General features: G+C 50.0%; 1 protein-coding gene across 1 annotated transcript in view; it reads left to right on the forward strand.

The window, feature by feature from the left end:
* The window catches only part of SH3PXD2B (SH3 and PX domains 2B), a 91,462-nt gene that overhangs the window by 72,848 nt on the left and 3,874 nt on the right, over positions 1-14,740 (forward strand). The window contains exons 9-12 of the mRNA XM_004587423.2: positions 3,834-3,951; positions 6,703-6,929; positions 8,998-9,047; positions 10,295-10,420. Of these exons, the coding sequence (XP_004587480.2) occupies positions 3,834-3,951; positions 6,703-6,929; positions 8,998-9,047; positions 10,295-10,420 (521 nt within the window). The remainder of the gene's footprint in view (positions 1-3,833; positions 3,952-6,702; positions 6,930-8,997; positions 9,048-10,294; positions 10,421-14,740) is intronic.

Genomic DNA, 14,740 nt, shown 5'->3' on the forward strand with positions numbered 1-14,740 from the left:
CCTGTCCGGGCACCAACGTGGGCGCTGCTGTCACTGCACCCCGCAGGCTTCTCTTTGCCACCGATCTGCCTCCAGGTGTCCTGAGTGGCAATTCCCTCCACACCAGCAGTAGGCATTCTCTTTCACTTCTAAACACAGGTTCTAGAACTTGATTACATTGACTGTCAAGTGATCTTGGGCCAATGACTTAACCTCTTGAAGCTACCACTGAAAATGGAAATATGGCTTCAAAAAGTTCATGAAAAATGGGATCAAATGGTAAATTATCATGGGACAAAACATTGTGAAATGCATGCGGTGTTTTTTCATACTACGTATTTTCCATGAACTGCTTGAAAACCCCACACAGGTTATGGGTTTCTTTCGTTTGGAACTCTCATCCACTGGTTTACTCCCCAGGTGCCCACATCAGCTAGGGGGAACCACAGCCAGGTGCTGGAAAGCCAACTGGATCTCCCATGTGGGTAGCAGGAACCTGTCTGAGCCATGACTCCCACCTCTCAGGGTGCACATTAGCAGGAAACTGGAATCAAGAGCTGAAGTCAAGAATCGAACACAGGCCTTCTGATAAGAGATGGGGGCCTCCTAACCTCCAAGTCAAAATTCCTACCCCTGTTACGAAGATTTGTTTGTTTGCTTATTTATTTATTTTAAAAGCAGATTTACAGAGAGAGGAAAGCTAGAGAAAGAAAGAGAGCTTCCATCTGCTGGTTCACTCCCCCAAAAGGCCATAATGGCTGGAGCTGAGCCAACCCAAAGCCAGGAGCCAGGAGCTTCTTCCAGGTCTCCCAAACGGGCGCAGGGTCCCAAGGCTTTGGGCCTTCCTCGACTGCTTTCCGAAGCCGCAAGCAGGGAGCTGGATGGGAAGTGGAGCATCTGGTACCTATATAGGATGCCAGCGCAGCAGGTAGAGGATTAGCCAGTTATGCCATCATGCTGGCCCCTATGGAATGTTTAAAATATAAAAAGATCCCACATGCACAGAAGCCCAAATGATAGGTAATAACCAGAAAAAGTTATTATCCTACCAGCTCTACCAAATCTAGGGATGAGGTCTTTGGCTTTTTGTGGGCACCCCTGAGTGAGCACAAAGCCACCCTTGGTCTATGTTTATCAGCAGAAAGGGTGAAGAGAAGGGGGTTATTTCATGCTCAGAGCCTGGCTCGGTTTGACAGTCAAGGCCCCGCAGAGGAAGCAGTGTCTTGCTATACGTGCATGAGGAGGGCACGCCCAGCACCCAGGCTGAGCCACCGTGGATGCCGCAAGAGTCCCTCCTGTCAGGGGCTCCTGCTGTGCTCATGCTCCCTGCAGCCACAGCTTCTCTGCCAGTCAGCAGTGCCCACCCTGTGCCTCTGCAAGGCACTGATGGTCAACCCACTTTACACGCAGGTAAAAAGGCTCCGAAAGCAAAAGAGCCTTGCCCAAGCTCTCCCAGCTTTCCTAAAGTTTTCCTAAAGATGTGTAATATTTTTGCTTCCTCTGCCACGTGGGTTTGTTCCCTTGCCTCTTCCAGTCATGTTGGAATCGTGTCTACTGAACACCTCTTCACACAAGTTCAAGGTGAATACTCAGCAACTGGGTGTTTCTAAGTTACCTTGGGCTTGGGATAGACTCCAAAGTAATGCATCCTCTGCCAGATTCCCCCTCTATTGCAAGGCCCCAGGAGTGCTGTCTTCTTACCTCTGCCTTCTGCCCTTCCCTCTACATGCTGTCCACCAGTATCATGGAGGTACTGGTCTTTGCCCCGGCCCGCAGGCCGCCGCCGGACTCTGGGGGACTTGAATGCTATCAGCTGGCGCCCAGGTGCCTGCCTCGGCGTTTCCTTCCCCATGTGGTGTTGGGAGCCGGGTCCCTGCATCTGCATGAGCCGCCCAGCCCTCGGACTGCCCGTGCCTGCTGCATGTGAGGAAACCGGTGGTGTCGTGTGTGTCTCCTGAGAGTGACGGTTGGCATGTGGCTGTGGGAGGAGCCAGCCTGATTGGGCGGGGTGTGTCTCGGCCTCAGGGTTGGCAAGTTTCCCAGCTTCAAAAATCACACCGGGGAACCTGTTCGTTCATTGGGTACGTGTGAGTGCAAGGGAAAGAAGCCCCCACCAGCCAGGTGAGACAGAAAAGGGGAAAGTCCTATGACTGAGGAGCCCAGAGCAGGCCTAGCTTAGGCATGACCTTGGAGATGCCATGAAGATCTGGAGTTCCTTGAACGTCCACCTGCTGCTCTGTTCTCGGCCTTGCTGCTGGCTGCATCCTTTCAAGATGACGGGAGCACCAGACACCTTCCGGTGATCATCCCCAAAGAGAGAGCTACTCCTTCAGCCCGAGCTCCAGACTGGCACCAACTCATCTGCCCGGGGTCACTGTGAAGCCAATCCTAGTTACCCATCCAGGGTCACCACTGACTTCCTCCAGGAAGGAATGGGCTATGCCTTGCTCAGACCACATGGAGAGAGGCCAGCGGGGCCAGCAAGGAAAGGGCAACGGGGTACAAGGCTGGGAACCTCAGAAGACACCCATGATGCAGTTCCTAAGGTCTTGTACCCTGAACTCTGCTTGCATTTATTGAGTGGTCTCGTGGGTGCTGGAGAATCCAGAGAGGGAGAGGAAGCAATGTCTCAGGAGCTCCAGGCCAGTAGGACTGACTGCACTCAAGTTGAGGATGCAGGCAGCACTCCACCTCCCCACCCAGACCAAACAGAACTTCCGTGCATCCGTCCACCGGGTGGAACTGTCCCCTACTCCCAACCTCCACCCCTCATGCACCTCTCCCAGCCCATAGCTTCAGGGCAGCTTCCGCCAAGGAGGACACAGCTGGCCAGGGTGAATGCCGGATCTGTGCAGCTTGAGTCAGTGTAGCCCCGCCAAGCAGGTCGGCGGGCCAAGTCAATCAGTAAATAAACACCCCATGTGCTTTTCCGCCTCTGTCTGCAGCAGTGGGGCAAGGCGCCAAGCTAGCTAGAAGGGTGTTTCCAGAGAGCTGGGGCCTGCACCGGCCTCCCAGTCATGGCCACCAGGACACAGCTGGCACAGTCCTCACTCAGAGGCTGACATGTCACCATAACAGGAAAGCCCTCTGTCTCACTGGCTGGTCCTCCCGGGACGTACATCCATGTTTGAGCTGTTTTCTTACTCTCTGGAGAGCTGTGGCTGGATGTGACCATGAGCAAGACCTCCTGGGCCAGCTGCTGTGTGTGGGATACAGCTGGAGGCCACTCTTAGGGAGAAGGGAGGAGCATGGCTTCAGGGCCGAGTGACTTACAGCCCACTCACTTGCATGGAAATTGAAGCTTCAGGCATAGTTAGATGCAGGGCTGGAATGTATTCATGCAAAACAAAACCCACAATTACCAGCCTGGTAGTGACAATACTGGTCGTCCCCTCCATGATAGCAATTTCAACCTGAAACCTTGAACTCCCCACTGGTGAGATCGGCAAGGTGGCGCCCACCAGACCTGCGGGTCTTGCTCTTTGTCTAAACAGCCACTCAGCGTCCTAGTAGTAAAACACGGTGAATAAGTCCAGGTAAAAATAAATCACTCAGAGGTTGTGTCCTGAAACCAGGGGATGGAAATCCATCAGAGCAAAAGGATGGAATAGTGGATGAGGTAGTCCAGAACATGACCTTGACACATAGCTTTGAGAAAGATGAGGATGTGGCAAGGGGACTTGAGGATCAACCCTTTGTCTTGCATCATGCTGCTGCTTGCCCAGGCCTGCCTGGGGACCTGGGGGTGCATAGAAACCTTCCCACCTCGCACAAGGGCCTGGCCTGGGTCACAGACAACCTGCCCTAACCGCCCTGCATCCTGCGCTTACTGCACCCTGTCTTTGTCCCTGCAGAGGAGAAGTACACGGTCATCTATCCGTACACAGCTCGTGACCAGGATGAGATGGACCTGTTCAGGGGGGCTGTGGTGGAGGTCATCCAGAAGAACCTGGAAGGCTGGTGGAAGATCAGGTGTGCACGCTGCCTCCTGCTCTGATTGGGTGGGCTGGGGGCTGCGGTTTCACAGGAGTCGGTGAGTAATTGCAGCTAGCCCACCAAACCGCAAAGTGCAGTCACACCAGGAAGCAAGGCTGGTCTCCCACTGCAGAAGTCTCTCATGAGCTGTGTTATTTATTTATTTATTTATTTATTCAAAAAGCAGAGTTACAGGAAGAGATGGGGAAGGACAGAGGGATCTTCCATCTGCTAGTTCACTCTCCAAATGGCTGCAGCAGCTGGAACTGGGCCACTCTGAAGCCAGGAGCCAGGAGCTTCATCTGCATATCCCTAGTGGGTGCAGGGGCCCAAGAACTTGGGCCACCTTCTGTTGCTTTCCCAGGCAACAGGGAAAGCAGGGAGCCGGATCCAAAGTGGAGCAGCTGGCTGTTAAAACTTGTGCCTTATGCGATGCTGGTGCTTAAGGAAAAGACTTAACCTGTTATGACACCACACTGGCCCCTGGTCATTGCTTTTGTGCAGAATTTTGCCATGGAGAAAACTCACTGTTAGGTCCTGGTGCAGTGGCTCAATTGACTAATCCTCCTCTTGCTAGCACTGGGATCCCATATGGGTGCCAATTTGTGTCCCAGATGCTCCACTTCCCATCCATCTTCCTGCTTGTGGCCTGGGAAAGCAGTGGAAGATGGCCCAAAGCTTTAGGACCCTGCACCCGTGTGGGAAACCAAAGAAACTTGTGGCTGCTGACTTTGGATCAGCTCAGTTCCAGCCATTGCAGCCATTTGAGGAGTGAACCAACAGATAGAAGATCTTTTTCTATGTCTTATTTCTGTAAATCTTCCTTTCCAAGAAAAATTAATAAATCTTGGGGGAAAAAAGGGGGAGAAAGAAAGCTGACCATTAAACTCAATGAGTTCCTTTATGGAAGAACCATGAGCTGATCTGTCAGGGTGTCACTCCACTCTTCTGTGATGACCAGCTGTGGCTAGTCGCTGGGTCTAGCCCTGACCTGCCTCCTTCCCATACTGAAGGGGTGTTAGCCAACAGGGACAGAGTCCTGCCCTGCCTGCCTGCACCCGGCTTTGTGCCAGGAGTCGGGGCTGCTGGAAATATGCCACAAAACACAGAGGTTGAGAGCACAGTGGCCCAGTTGCCTGGGTTGGAATCTACAGGCCAGCTTGTAATCTTGTGCATCACACACAATCTCTGCTGCAGTCTGCTTCCCTTTAAAACAGATCTCAGGGTGGGTGTTTGGCACAGCAGTTAAAGACGCTACTTGAGACACCTGCATCCCATATCTGAGTAACTAGGTTTGAGTCCCACTTCTTCTCCCATTCCAACTTCCTGCTAGGGTGCATCTGGAGAGGGAACAGGTAATGGCTCACATGTTTGAATCCCTGCCACCTATCACGCACATAGGAGATACATACGAGAAGTTTCTGGCTCCTAAATGCAGCCTGGCCTAGCCCTGGTTGATGAGAGATCTCTGCCTTTCAAATAAATAACTAAATGATTTCAAACATATATGCACATAGATTATTTTTTTTTGAAGAGCTACTTACTTTTATTGGAAAGGCAGATTTACGGAGAGAAGGATCTTCCATCCACCGGTTCACTCCCCAACTGGCCAAAATGGCCAGAACTGAGCCAGTTTGAAGCAGGAGCCAGAAGCTTCTTCTGGGTCTCCTACACAGGTACAGGATCCCAGGGACTTGAGCCATTCTCTGCTGCTTTCCTAGACCATAAAAAAGGAGCTGGATGGGAAGTAGAACAGCTGGGGCATGAACTGGTACCCATTTGGGATCCTAGCACTTGCAAGGGGAGTACTAAACTAATTGAGCCATCACGCTGGGCCCCACACAGAGGTTTTGATACAGCTTTGGTGTCCCTTGTCTGAAGTGCTTGGGATCAGAAGGGGGTTTTTTGTTCTGAATTTTTGGGGTTTTTTTTCCAGATTTTTTTTTCAGATTGTGGAATATTTGAATGCACATGAGCTATTATGGAGATGGGACCCACATCTAAACACAAAATCCATCTTTGTCTCATGCACACTTTGAAGACAGTGATCTATAATATTTTTAGTGCACCTGCACCCCATTTCTTGAAGTCAGGTGTGAAATTTTCAGGCCATTCCTCCAAATGTTGATTTTGGAGCACATGGAACTTCAAACTATTGGATTACTCAGCCTGCAAAGACTCCCCACTGTGGCTGGCTGGATTTGATCCCATCAGTAGCTCTAAATGCTTAGGACAGAGCTGACAAAGGAAATGCCCTAGTGCCATGGCTGTGAGCCTGCTCCTGGCTGTTTGACTCCGCTGCATTCCTACCCCCCCCAAGCTTGCATTCTAACTGGGGAGACAGTTCTAGGCATCCCCTTCTAAGTACTGGGTCACAGTGTGTGTAGAAGACAACATGACTCTGCAGGGGGAGGGAGGAAAGACAGCAAGCAAATCCCAGAAAGATGAGCAAGTGTTCAGCAGGAAGGAATGGGGAAAGGACTTTCCAAGCCAAGGGTTGCTGGAGGCTGGAGGGGTCAAAGACAGGGTGTCTGGAGACTGCAAGCCGTGATGGCTAGGTGGGAAAGCCCTCAGGCTGCACCTGGAGGGAGTGAATCACTGCGGGCCTCTGGCTCTAGGCAGTTGTAGTCCCTGGTTCCTGCTGTGGGGACCTGAAGTTGACTCACAGACGTATTAAAGTGTGACTGCTGCCCTGGGACCTGACAGAGCAAGTACGGCCAGCATCCTTCCTCCTGCTCCTCCTTCTAGGTACCAAGGCAAAGAAGGCTGGGCCCCCGCCTCATACCTGAAGAAGAGCAGTGGGGAACCCCTACCCCCGAAGCTTGGCCTCGGCTCGCCCTCCCACTCCGGGGCCCTGGATCTCGATGGTGTTTCCCGGCAACAGAATGCAGTGGGCAGGGAGAAAGAGCTGCTCAACAACCAGAGAGATGGCCGGTTCGAAGGCCGCCTGGGGCCAGACGGGGACTCCAAGCAGAGTGAGTAACACTCACACCCCCAAAAGCTCCTGGGGGCTACTGTGGGCCAGGCTGCGTGCTCCCTTATCTGCATAGTGTCCCTGCTCTCCCCTCTCACTCCCCCTTGCCCACACCATCCTGCAGTTAGAAAACAGGGACTCAGAAAGCCCTGGAATGTGTTCCTGATCATTCAGCTGGCAAATTGTAGGATCTGAGTCAAGAGGCATTGCTCTGCTATCCTTGGTCATGGTTCTCCACCATCTCATGATGCTCACACCACTACTAGGTGCCAACCCTCTTCTAATTAGTCTCATTGGTCCTTCCTAGCCATCCATGAAGGACTTACCTGGTTTTTTCTATAGAGTTTAGGAATCAGAAAGAGGAGGTGACATGTCCCAGAACACCAACCAGTAAATGCTGGGACTGGGATTTGAACCCAGGGAAGTAGGACCTTTGCCTTCTCCATTTCTGAGTCTGGAGAGGAAGAGCCTAGCCCTGCATGAGTTCACTACAATAGTATTTTGTTCCTCTTGCCTTGCAAAGCCTTCCGCAACATACTTGGCCGTGTTATGGTCCCCACACACCTGAGTGCAAGGTTCATCACTGGCATCTGGGTCGCATCCAAGACTCTGGCAGCAAGAGCCAAGGAAGTGGCTGTCCGTTGAGAAAGGTTGTCCAAGGAAGTGGGGGTCCATTGAGAAATAGCTTTCTACTACACAGAGGTGTAGTGTCCCTGACCATCTCTGCCAAGGGGCAGTCACCTTTGCAAATCCTCAGCCAAACATCATTCTCTCTGCTTAACTGCCCTGAGAAAACATGCACACTGCAGTGTTGTCTTGTGTGCCACAGCAGGGTTTCTGGCTAGCCCTGTGTTTCTGTATTCTAACTTATAATGGCCGACAGTGCAGGGACATTCCTGGTAATACAGAAGGACAAGTGAATGTCCACATCCACATGTCTTTGTTGGGATATAAGTTGGTGCCAAAACAAAGGCTCTACTAACACCTGCATTTATATACCCAGTAACAGTGGCTCAGATTATCTAGCTAATTATTTCTACATAGATATCTAAAGATGATTTGGCAGCTCTGTGCAGCCAAGAGTTTCATTACCAAGTCTTGTTAATACTGTGTCTAACTTAAATTGCTCTCCTCCACCTGGCCCAGGATGGCTCACCTGGGAGTCCAGCGTGCAAGCCAGGAGGGCCAGGAAAGAAGGCAAGGAAAAATGAAAGACACAACCCAAACTACACACCTTTCACTTTCTCTCACATTCCATCGGCCAGAACTTAGTCACGTGGAAACACCTAGCTGCAAGGCAGTCTGAAAAATGGAGCCTAGATAGGAAGCTCACTGTCTTGGCTAAAATTCTGCTGTTGTTTATGTTAATAGAAACCCAGGGAAATGGATATTTGAGGGAGTAGTACTATGCTGTGCACGCTAAATGTCCAGCTCCCCCTTTAGGTGGACCATAACACCCAAAGAGACCTCCTAGAGCCCAGAGCTTTGGCCCACTGTAGAGTCCTCCTTGTGATCCTGAGATTCAGAGCTAGGCTAGCCCAACTCCAGAGTGAAAATCCATAAAGTCATCAGCCCCAGGGATCAGTGTGACTGTGCATTGCTATAGAGCACAAAACCCGCCACAGTGACACTTCTCCCATGGCTGCCATGTATCAAAAGACCCACAGACGTTGTCAGTGACCATCTGTACCACTGCCCCTTGGAGGCACACGCTCTGCTTGCTGTATACAGCAGTGGAGAAAAGGGTCCGTCCTCAGAGCTTAGCTGAGCTGAGCTCCTTCTCTGTGCTTGGGCCATTGCAGTGCTCAAGGAGCCGGCACCATCTCCTCTCATGCCTGCATAGAAAACAGCCAGGAAAAGCCATGGGAGGAGAGTCCCTGGGCAAACACGAGCCACTCACGCTGTGCCCATGATCAGGGCAGCAGCTGCGTGTTAACTGCCCTCCCCTCCCAAGAATAGGCAACGGCTAAGTGTCTGCAGAAGGGAACTGATCTTTCCCAGCTACTGCCACCAGGATTTTATCTGTAGACCACTGCCCAGGAATAAAATGGGATCTCATTCCTTTGCAGGATCACCAAAGATGAGGCAGAGACCTCCTCCTCGTCGGGACATGACTATTGTAAGTGAACTCCTGCTGCTGGACGGGGGTAGGGAGCGCTGATTGTAACCTTCCGGGAATGTCCACTGACCACTCACACACCCTTGCTCTTTCTTGGGGTACTCTCTTTCCTGTCCACACAACAGTGGATGAGGCCGCTGGTCCCCTGAATGGGTGAAAGGAATGAGAACGAGAAAGATAGAGCTACTTGCCCAGGTCCCAACATGTCTTAGTGACAGTCAGGCCTTGGGCCCTGCCTCCTGATCCCACCTGTCACTGTCTTAGATCGCTCTTGTCAGATCAGACAGTGGGTGGCCCAAGCTTCAGTGGGAGGTGGACGCAGCTTGTGATGTCATTCCAGCATTCTGCTTTTATCCTCCGTGGTAAAATCTGTGAGGCTGCCTTTTTACCCCATGCCAGGGAGGACCCCTATCCCCAAAATACAGAAGTTGTTAAATATGAAACTTTTTGAGCTATCACCTGATGCCACAGATGGAACATTTCATACCATGAAACTTTGTTGCTTGCATAAAATGATTTAAAATAACCCATAAAATGACCCCCAATCTGTGTGTGTAAGGTGTGCATGAATGACAAATTAATTGCATTTTTAGACTTAGATACTCTCCCCAAGATGTCCCATTGTATAGGTTCAAACATTTAAAAATCTGAAGAGAAAAAAAAAAAAAGGAAAAACCAAAAAAATAAAAAAATAAAAAAAACCAAATCTGAAATACTGATAGGTCCAGGCATTTCAGTTAAGAGATGCCCAACCTCTGCTTGGGAAAATTAGCCTTTTGCTAAGTGTTCTGCTTATTGAGCACCTACTGTATTCCAGTGTACTTGGTGATTTCCTACATTAGCTGACTAGTACTTACAGCAGCTCCGAAAGGTAGATAATGATATGCTCATTCCACAAGGAATCAAACATGAGGCTCCAGAAGGGGGACACTTTGCCCAGTTTTGCCCCCATCATCAGTATTTCCAACCCAGATATTCTTTCCACAGTCCTCACCAGCTCCCATGTGGAGAACATCATCTTGCTCCAAATAGTCATGCCATGTTTTTTCTGGTCACCCTCAAGTTGAAGGGCCCACAGGATCTCATCAGGAGATGCCCATCTGAGTGGCCCTCCAATTGGTTTCTTAAAATGGGACCAGGCATACCAGGGTCTCTACTCAAGGGTGACTGTGTGCCCCTGGCCTATGGCCCGCTTCAGTGAGGTTCAAGCAGTCCATCACAGCCAGCCCTGTGTTTAATCACACTAGCCTCGCGGCCTCCATCTGCCCAAACCACCTATCCCGCCGCAAGTGGAAGAGGAGTACTACACCATCGCCGAGTTCCAGACCACCATCCCCGACGGCATCAGCTTCCAGGCGGGCCTGAAGGTCGAGGTGAGTGGGCCTGCTTTCGCACTCCACTTGGGATCGCCTCCCGCAGCTTTCCCCTCTCAGGAGCCCAGCTGCTTTGGGAATCCCTGGCTCATTAGTACCATTGCCTCTTTCCCCTTGGCCTCAGAAAAACCCTGATCGATTCCCCAGCTCTCAAGATTGGGCTGCTTTTATTCCCACCTCCTCGTCGCCCCCCCGCCCCCCGACTTCTCCTGCTTTCCTTGCCATTCCCTCTGCTTGTCTGCCAAGTTGCCTGTGTAAAGGCCAGCATCAAGCTTGCATTTCTCTTCTCTCCTTGGGATTAGAGCCGGAAGGTGTTCCTAAGCCTCCAAAAGAGAATCTTGTAAGTCTTGGGATAGCAACACAGACCAGGAATTGGAATCCTTAGGAGCTGGCTATTTCTAAGATCCCTGCCTCTACCTCTGCCCATCTGCCACCACTTCACGATGTCTTTGCCAGTTACCCTTGCAGCAGGTGCATCCTTCCTTAGCTGATATCCCAAAGTGGTCCTTTGTTTAGCAGTTGGTTACGTAGGTGTGTAGGTTGCTGGAGGGTGAGTGGATATTTTGTGGTTTGTTCTCTCCATTAGAACATAAACTCTTCAAAATCAGGAACTGTATCTGTTGATAGCAATTTCCCAATAATGCCTAGCTTATGACAGATTTTCAATAAGCTCTTTTTTTTTTAAGTTTCTTTATTTTGAGGCCTGATGTGGTAGCTTAGTGGCTAAAGTCCTCACCTTGCACCCACCGGCATCCGTACAGGTGCTGGTTCTAATCCCAGCAGCCCCACTTCCCATCCAGCTCCCTGCTTGTGGCCTGGGAAAGCAGTCGGGATAGCCCAAAGCCTTGGGACCCTGCACCCGCTTGTGGGAGACCTAGAAGAAGCTCCTGGCTCCTGGCTTCAGATTGGCTCAGCTCCAGCTGTTATAGCCACTTGGGGAGTGAGTCAGTGGACGGAAGATCTTCCTCTCTGTCTCTGCTTCTCTCTGTATCTTTGCCTTTCCAATAAAAATAAATAAATCTTTTTTTAAAAAAGAGATTTATTTTCATACGAAAGGCAGATTACAGAGAGTGAATCTTCTATTCACTGGCCCACTCCCCAGTGGCCACAAAGGCCAATGCTCGGGTTTGTCCAAAGCCAAGAGCCAACATCTTCTTCCAGGTCTCCCACGTGGGTGCACCAACCCAAGAACTTGGCCTGTCCTTTGCTTCCTTCCCAGGCCACCAACAGGGAGCTGGGTTGAAGGTGAACCCAAACAAATGCCCATATAGAATGCCAACACTGCAAATGGAAGCTTAGCTTGCTATATACTCTGGCACCAGCTTCAGCATTTTTTTAAATTGATAAACTCATCCAGCTGGGTCATGAGCCTTTGATGACAGGGAGTATTAAGAGTAGCAAAGAAAACTCCCATGGTGTGCTGGATGTGCCTGGCCCCTGGTCATCATTCTTATCTCAGTACAAAGTTGTTCACCTTTGTGTAACTGCCCTGGCTTAAGGGTAGATGCATGTGTGGCCTGTATGTACTCTAAAATGAGAGGAAGAAGCCAAATAGCCCACAATTAGCACTTAGTCCATCCTTGGATGCTACAGCGAAATACCCAAAGAATAGAAGTGATTTGACTCAGACAGTGCTGAGAAGTCCTAGAGCCTGGTGTCGGCATCTGGCGCGGGTCTCCTGCTGCATCGTCACCTGGCAGAGCGCATCCCACAGCACTACAGACCCAGCTGCTAGTTCCCAAGCCAGGAGAGCTGCCAGGGAGGCCCGAACCTCATGCCCGCAACTAATCCCAAAGGCCCCTCCTCCAAATAGCACATAAAGCTGGGCGTGAAGTTCCCAACACATGAACTTGGTGGGGGCATGTCCAGAACCTGGCCCACACTGACTAGGTACTGGGCCTGGTACTGAGCACTGGTAGCTTGCCCAGAATTATTGCATCTTGAGCTGGGGGCTCTTGTTTTTCCCACTGGTCCAGCGGGCCCTTCCCGTCTCACTCTGCCTGGAACACCCATCCCTTTGCCTGGCTGCTGATCATCTACCCTCCCTCTCAGACAAGGCACTCAAGGCCTTTATTTTTTTTTTTTAACTGAATTTGGCTCTCCAACTCTAACTCACTCTTCATCCCCCTCCTACTCCTCCAAGAAACCAGTTTACATTGGTTTCCTTCCATATCCACCCTGAATTACCATCTAGGAAACTACTTTCCAAGGTTCTTAAGTAAGTTTATGGTCAGTATTATTGTGAAAAAATGATGCATGGATAAGACATATTTATTTTTATTGGAAAGGCAGAGTTACAGAGAGGAGAGTCAGAGATAAATCTTCCCTCCACTGATTCACTCTTAAAATGGTTGCAGCAGCCAGAGCTGAGCCAATCTGAAACCAGGAGCTTCTTCTGGGTCTCCCATGCGGGTGCAGGGGCCCAAAGTCTTGGGCCAGCCCTGGTGCTTTCCCAGGCCATCAGCACGGAGATGAATCAGAAGTATAACAGCTGGAACTCAAACTAGTGCCTATATGGGATGCCAGCACCACAGGTGGAGGCTTAGCCAACTATGCTATTACTCCAGCACCACCCCCCTTTTTTTTAAGATATAGTTATTTATTTGGAGAATTACAGAGAGCCAGGTGGGGAAGAGAGATTTTACATCTGCTGGTTCACTCCCTAAATGGCTGCAATGATCAGGGTAGGGCCAGGTTAAAAGCTCAGAGCCAGGAGCTTTTCCAGGTCTGCCACGTTGACTGCAAGGGCTCAGGCTGTCATGCTATCTTCCATTGCCTTCCCAGGCCATTAACACGGAGCTGCATTGGAAGTGGAGTAGCTGGAACACAAACTGGCACCTCTATGGGATGCCAGTGTAGCGGACATCCAATTAACCAGCTGAACCACAACACCAGTCCCATTCCCACTTCTTAACAATATGAAGTTCAGTGTCTGCAAGGAGTGTTTCAGTGTTGAATTCCAAGTTTAAAGTAATCTTCCCAGAGTAGGCGTTTAGGCTAGTGGTTCAGACACTGAATTTAACCCATGCAGTTTTCATTTTCAACAGCGTTTCTTGATTCTTTTTCCCAGTCACCTCTTCTTGTTTCATGTATCTGCCAGCAATGTGATGCCCTTCTTTGTCTCTGTAAGGATGTTAACTAGTTTTCACCTAAGGTCTTGTGATTGTTGCTCGTGATCTCTTTCCTCCTTTGTGAGTTCTTTATAGTGATTGCCTGTCTTCTCGTGGTGTTAGTTGTTGTGCTGTGTACGAAGATTCGGCAGTCAAGCAGCCCCCCAGTCGGAGTCTGAGGAGACTTCCAAAAGGTCATGGAGAATGAAATTCAAATATGAATTCATTTTAGTGCAAAAAAAATTAAGCATAGTTTTTAAATAATATGCATTGTTCATGAGCTTTTTGAGGATCCCCTCATATATAAGGAGCTGGTCTGCTTCTATGAATTCCAACGCCAGATCAGGGGATGTGGCAGCAGCTAAGCTCAATCTCTGATCCAAGCCTTCACACTCACTGTTTCTCCTTGTAGACATTCTCATTTCCTTACTGGCCCTTTAAGAACAAGACAAAGGATCCAGAGAAGGGTAAACCAGCCCACTGCTTCTGTCTGGTGTAGAGTGGGGACTCTCCAGGCTAATGAAACCTGTGGAGCACACCCAGAAGCGACTTTCCTAACCCTCGGGTACATCACTCACTGCTTCACTCTTTCCTGAAACCAGAAGTCCAGCATGCATGTTATAAAGGCTTTCTTTCCCAGAGTGCTGAAAACATTATGAAATTTTTTTCTCCTTGAAAACAATGAGTTTCCGGCACTTTTTGCAAACACAGCATTGTTAGGGCATGCTGGCCAGCTGAACACTTACCAGTCAACACCAAAGCCACTCCCCAGTTCAGAAGGTCCAGAAGTGAAACGGGTACCCTTCAGCATGCCATCCATCAGCACTGGAGTCCAGAGACTGCCATGGGGCTTCGTGGACCCCTGGCATTTTCTGGAGGTTTTACAGTCTCTCTCTCTCTCTCTCTCTCTCTCTCTCTCTCTCTTTTTCTCTCTCTTTCTCTCTCTCTTTCTCCCACCCCCACCTCAACCACAACCACAACCACAACCACAACCATCCCTCCTCATTTGCTTCTGCCCTTGGTCTTGTTTGTGCTTGAGCTGAGGCAGTGAAAAGCTCAGCCAACATTCTTCTCCAGGAAGCTCAAATGTTTCCCATCCTCAAGACTGTTTTGCTTTAATCTTTGATGACATCAGCACAGGCTCTGCCAATGATCCCTGGATGTTGCTGACATTTTTGGCTTAATCAGCTGTTCTTCTCTTATAATAAAT

The sequence above is a fragment of the Ochotona princeps genome, chromosome 19 (assembly GCF_030435755.1).
Source record: "Ochotona princeps isolate mOchPri1 chromosome 19, mOchPri1.hap1, whole genome shotgun sequence".
Lineage (NCBI taxonomy): Eukaryota > Metazoa > Chordata > Mammalia > Lagomorpha > Ochotonidae > Ochotona > Ochotona princeps.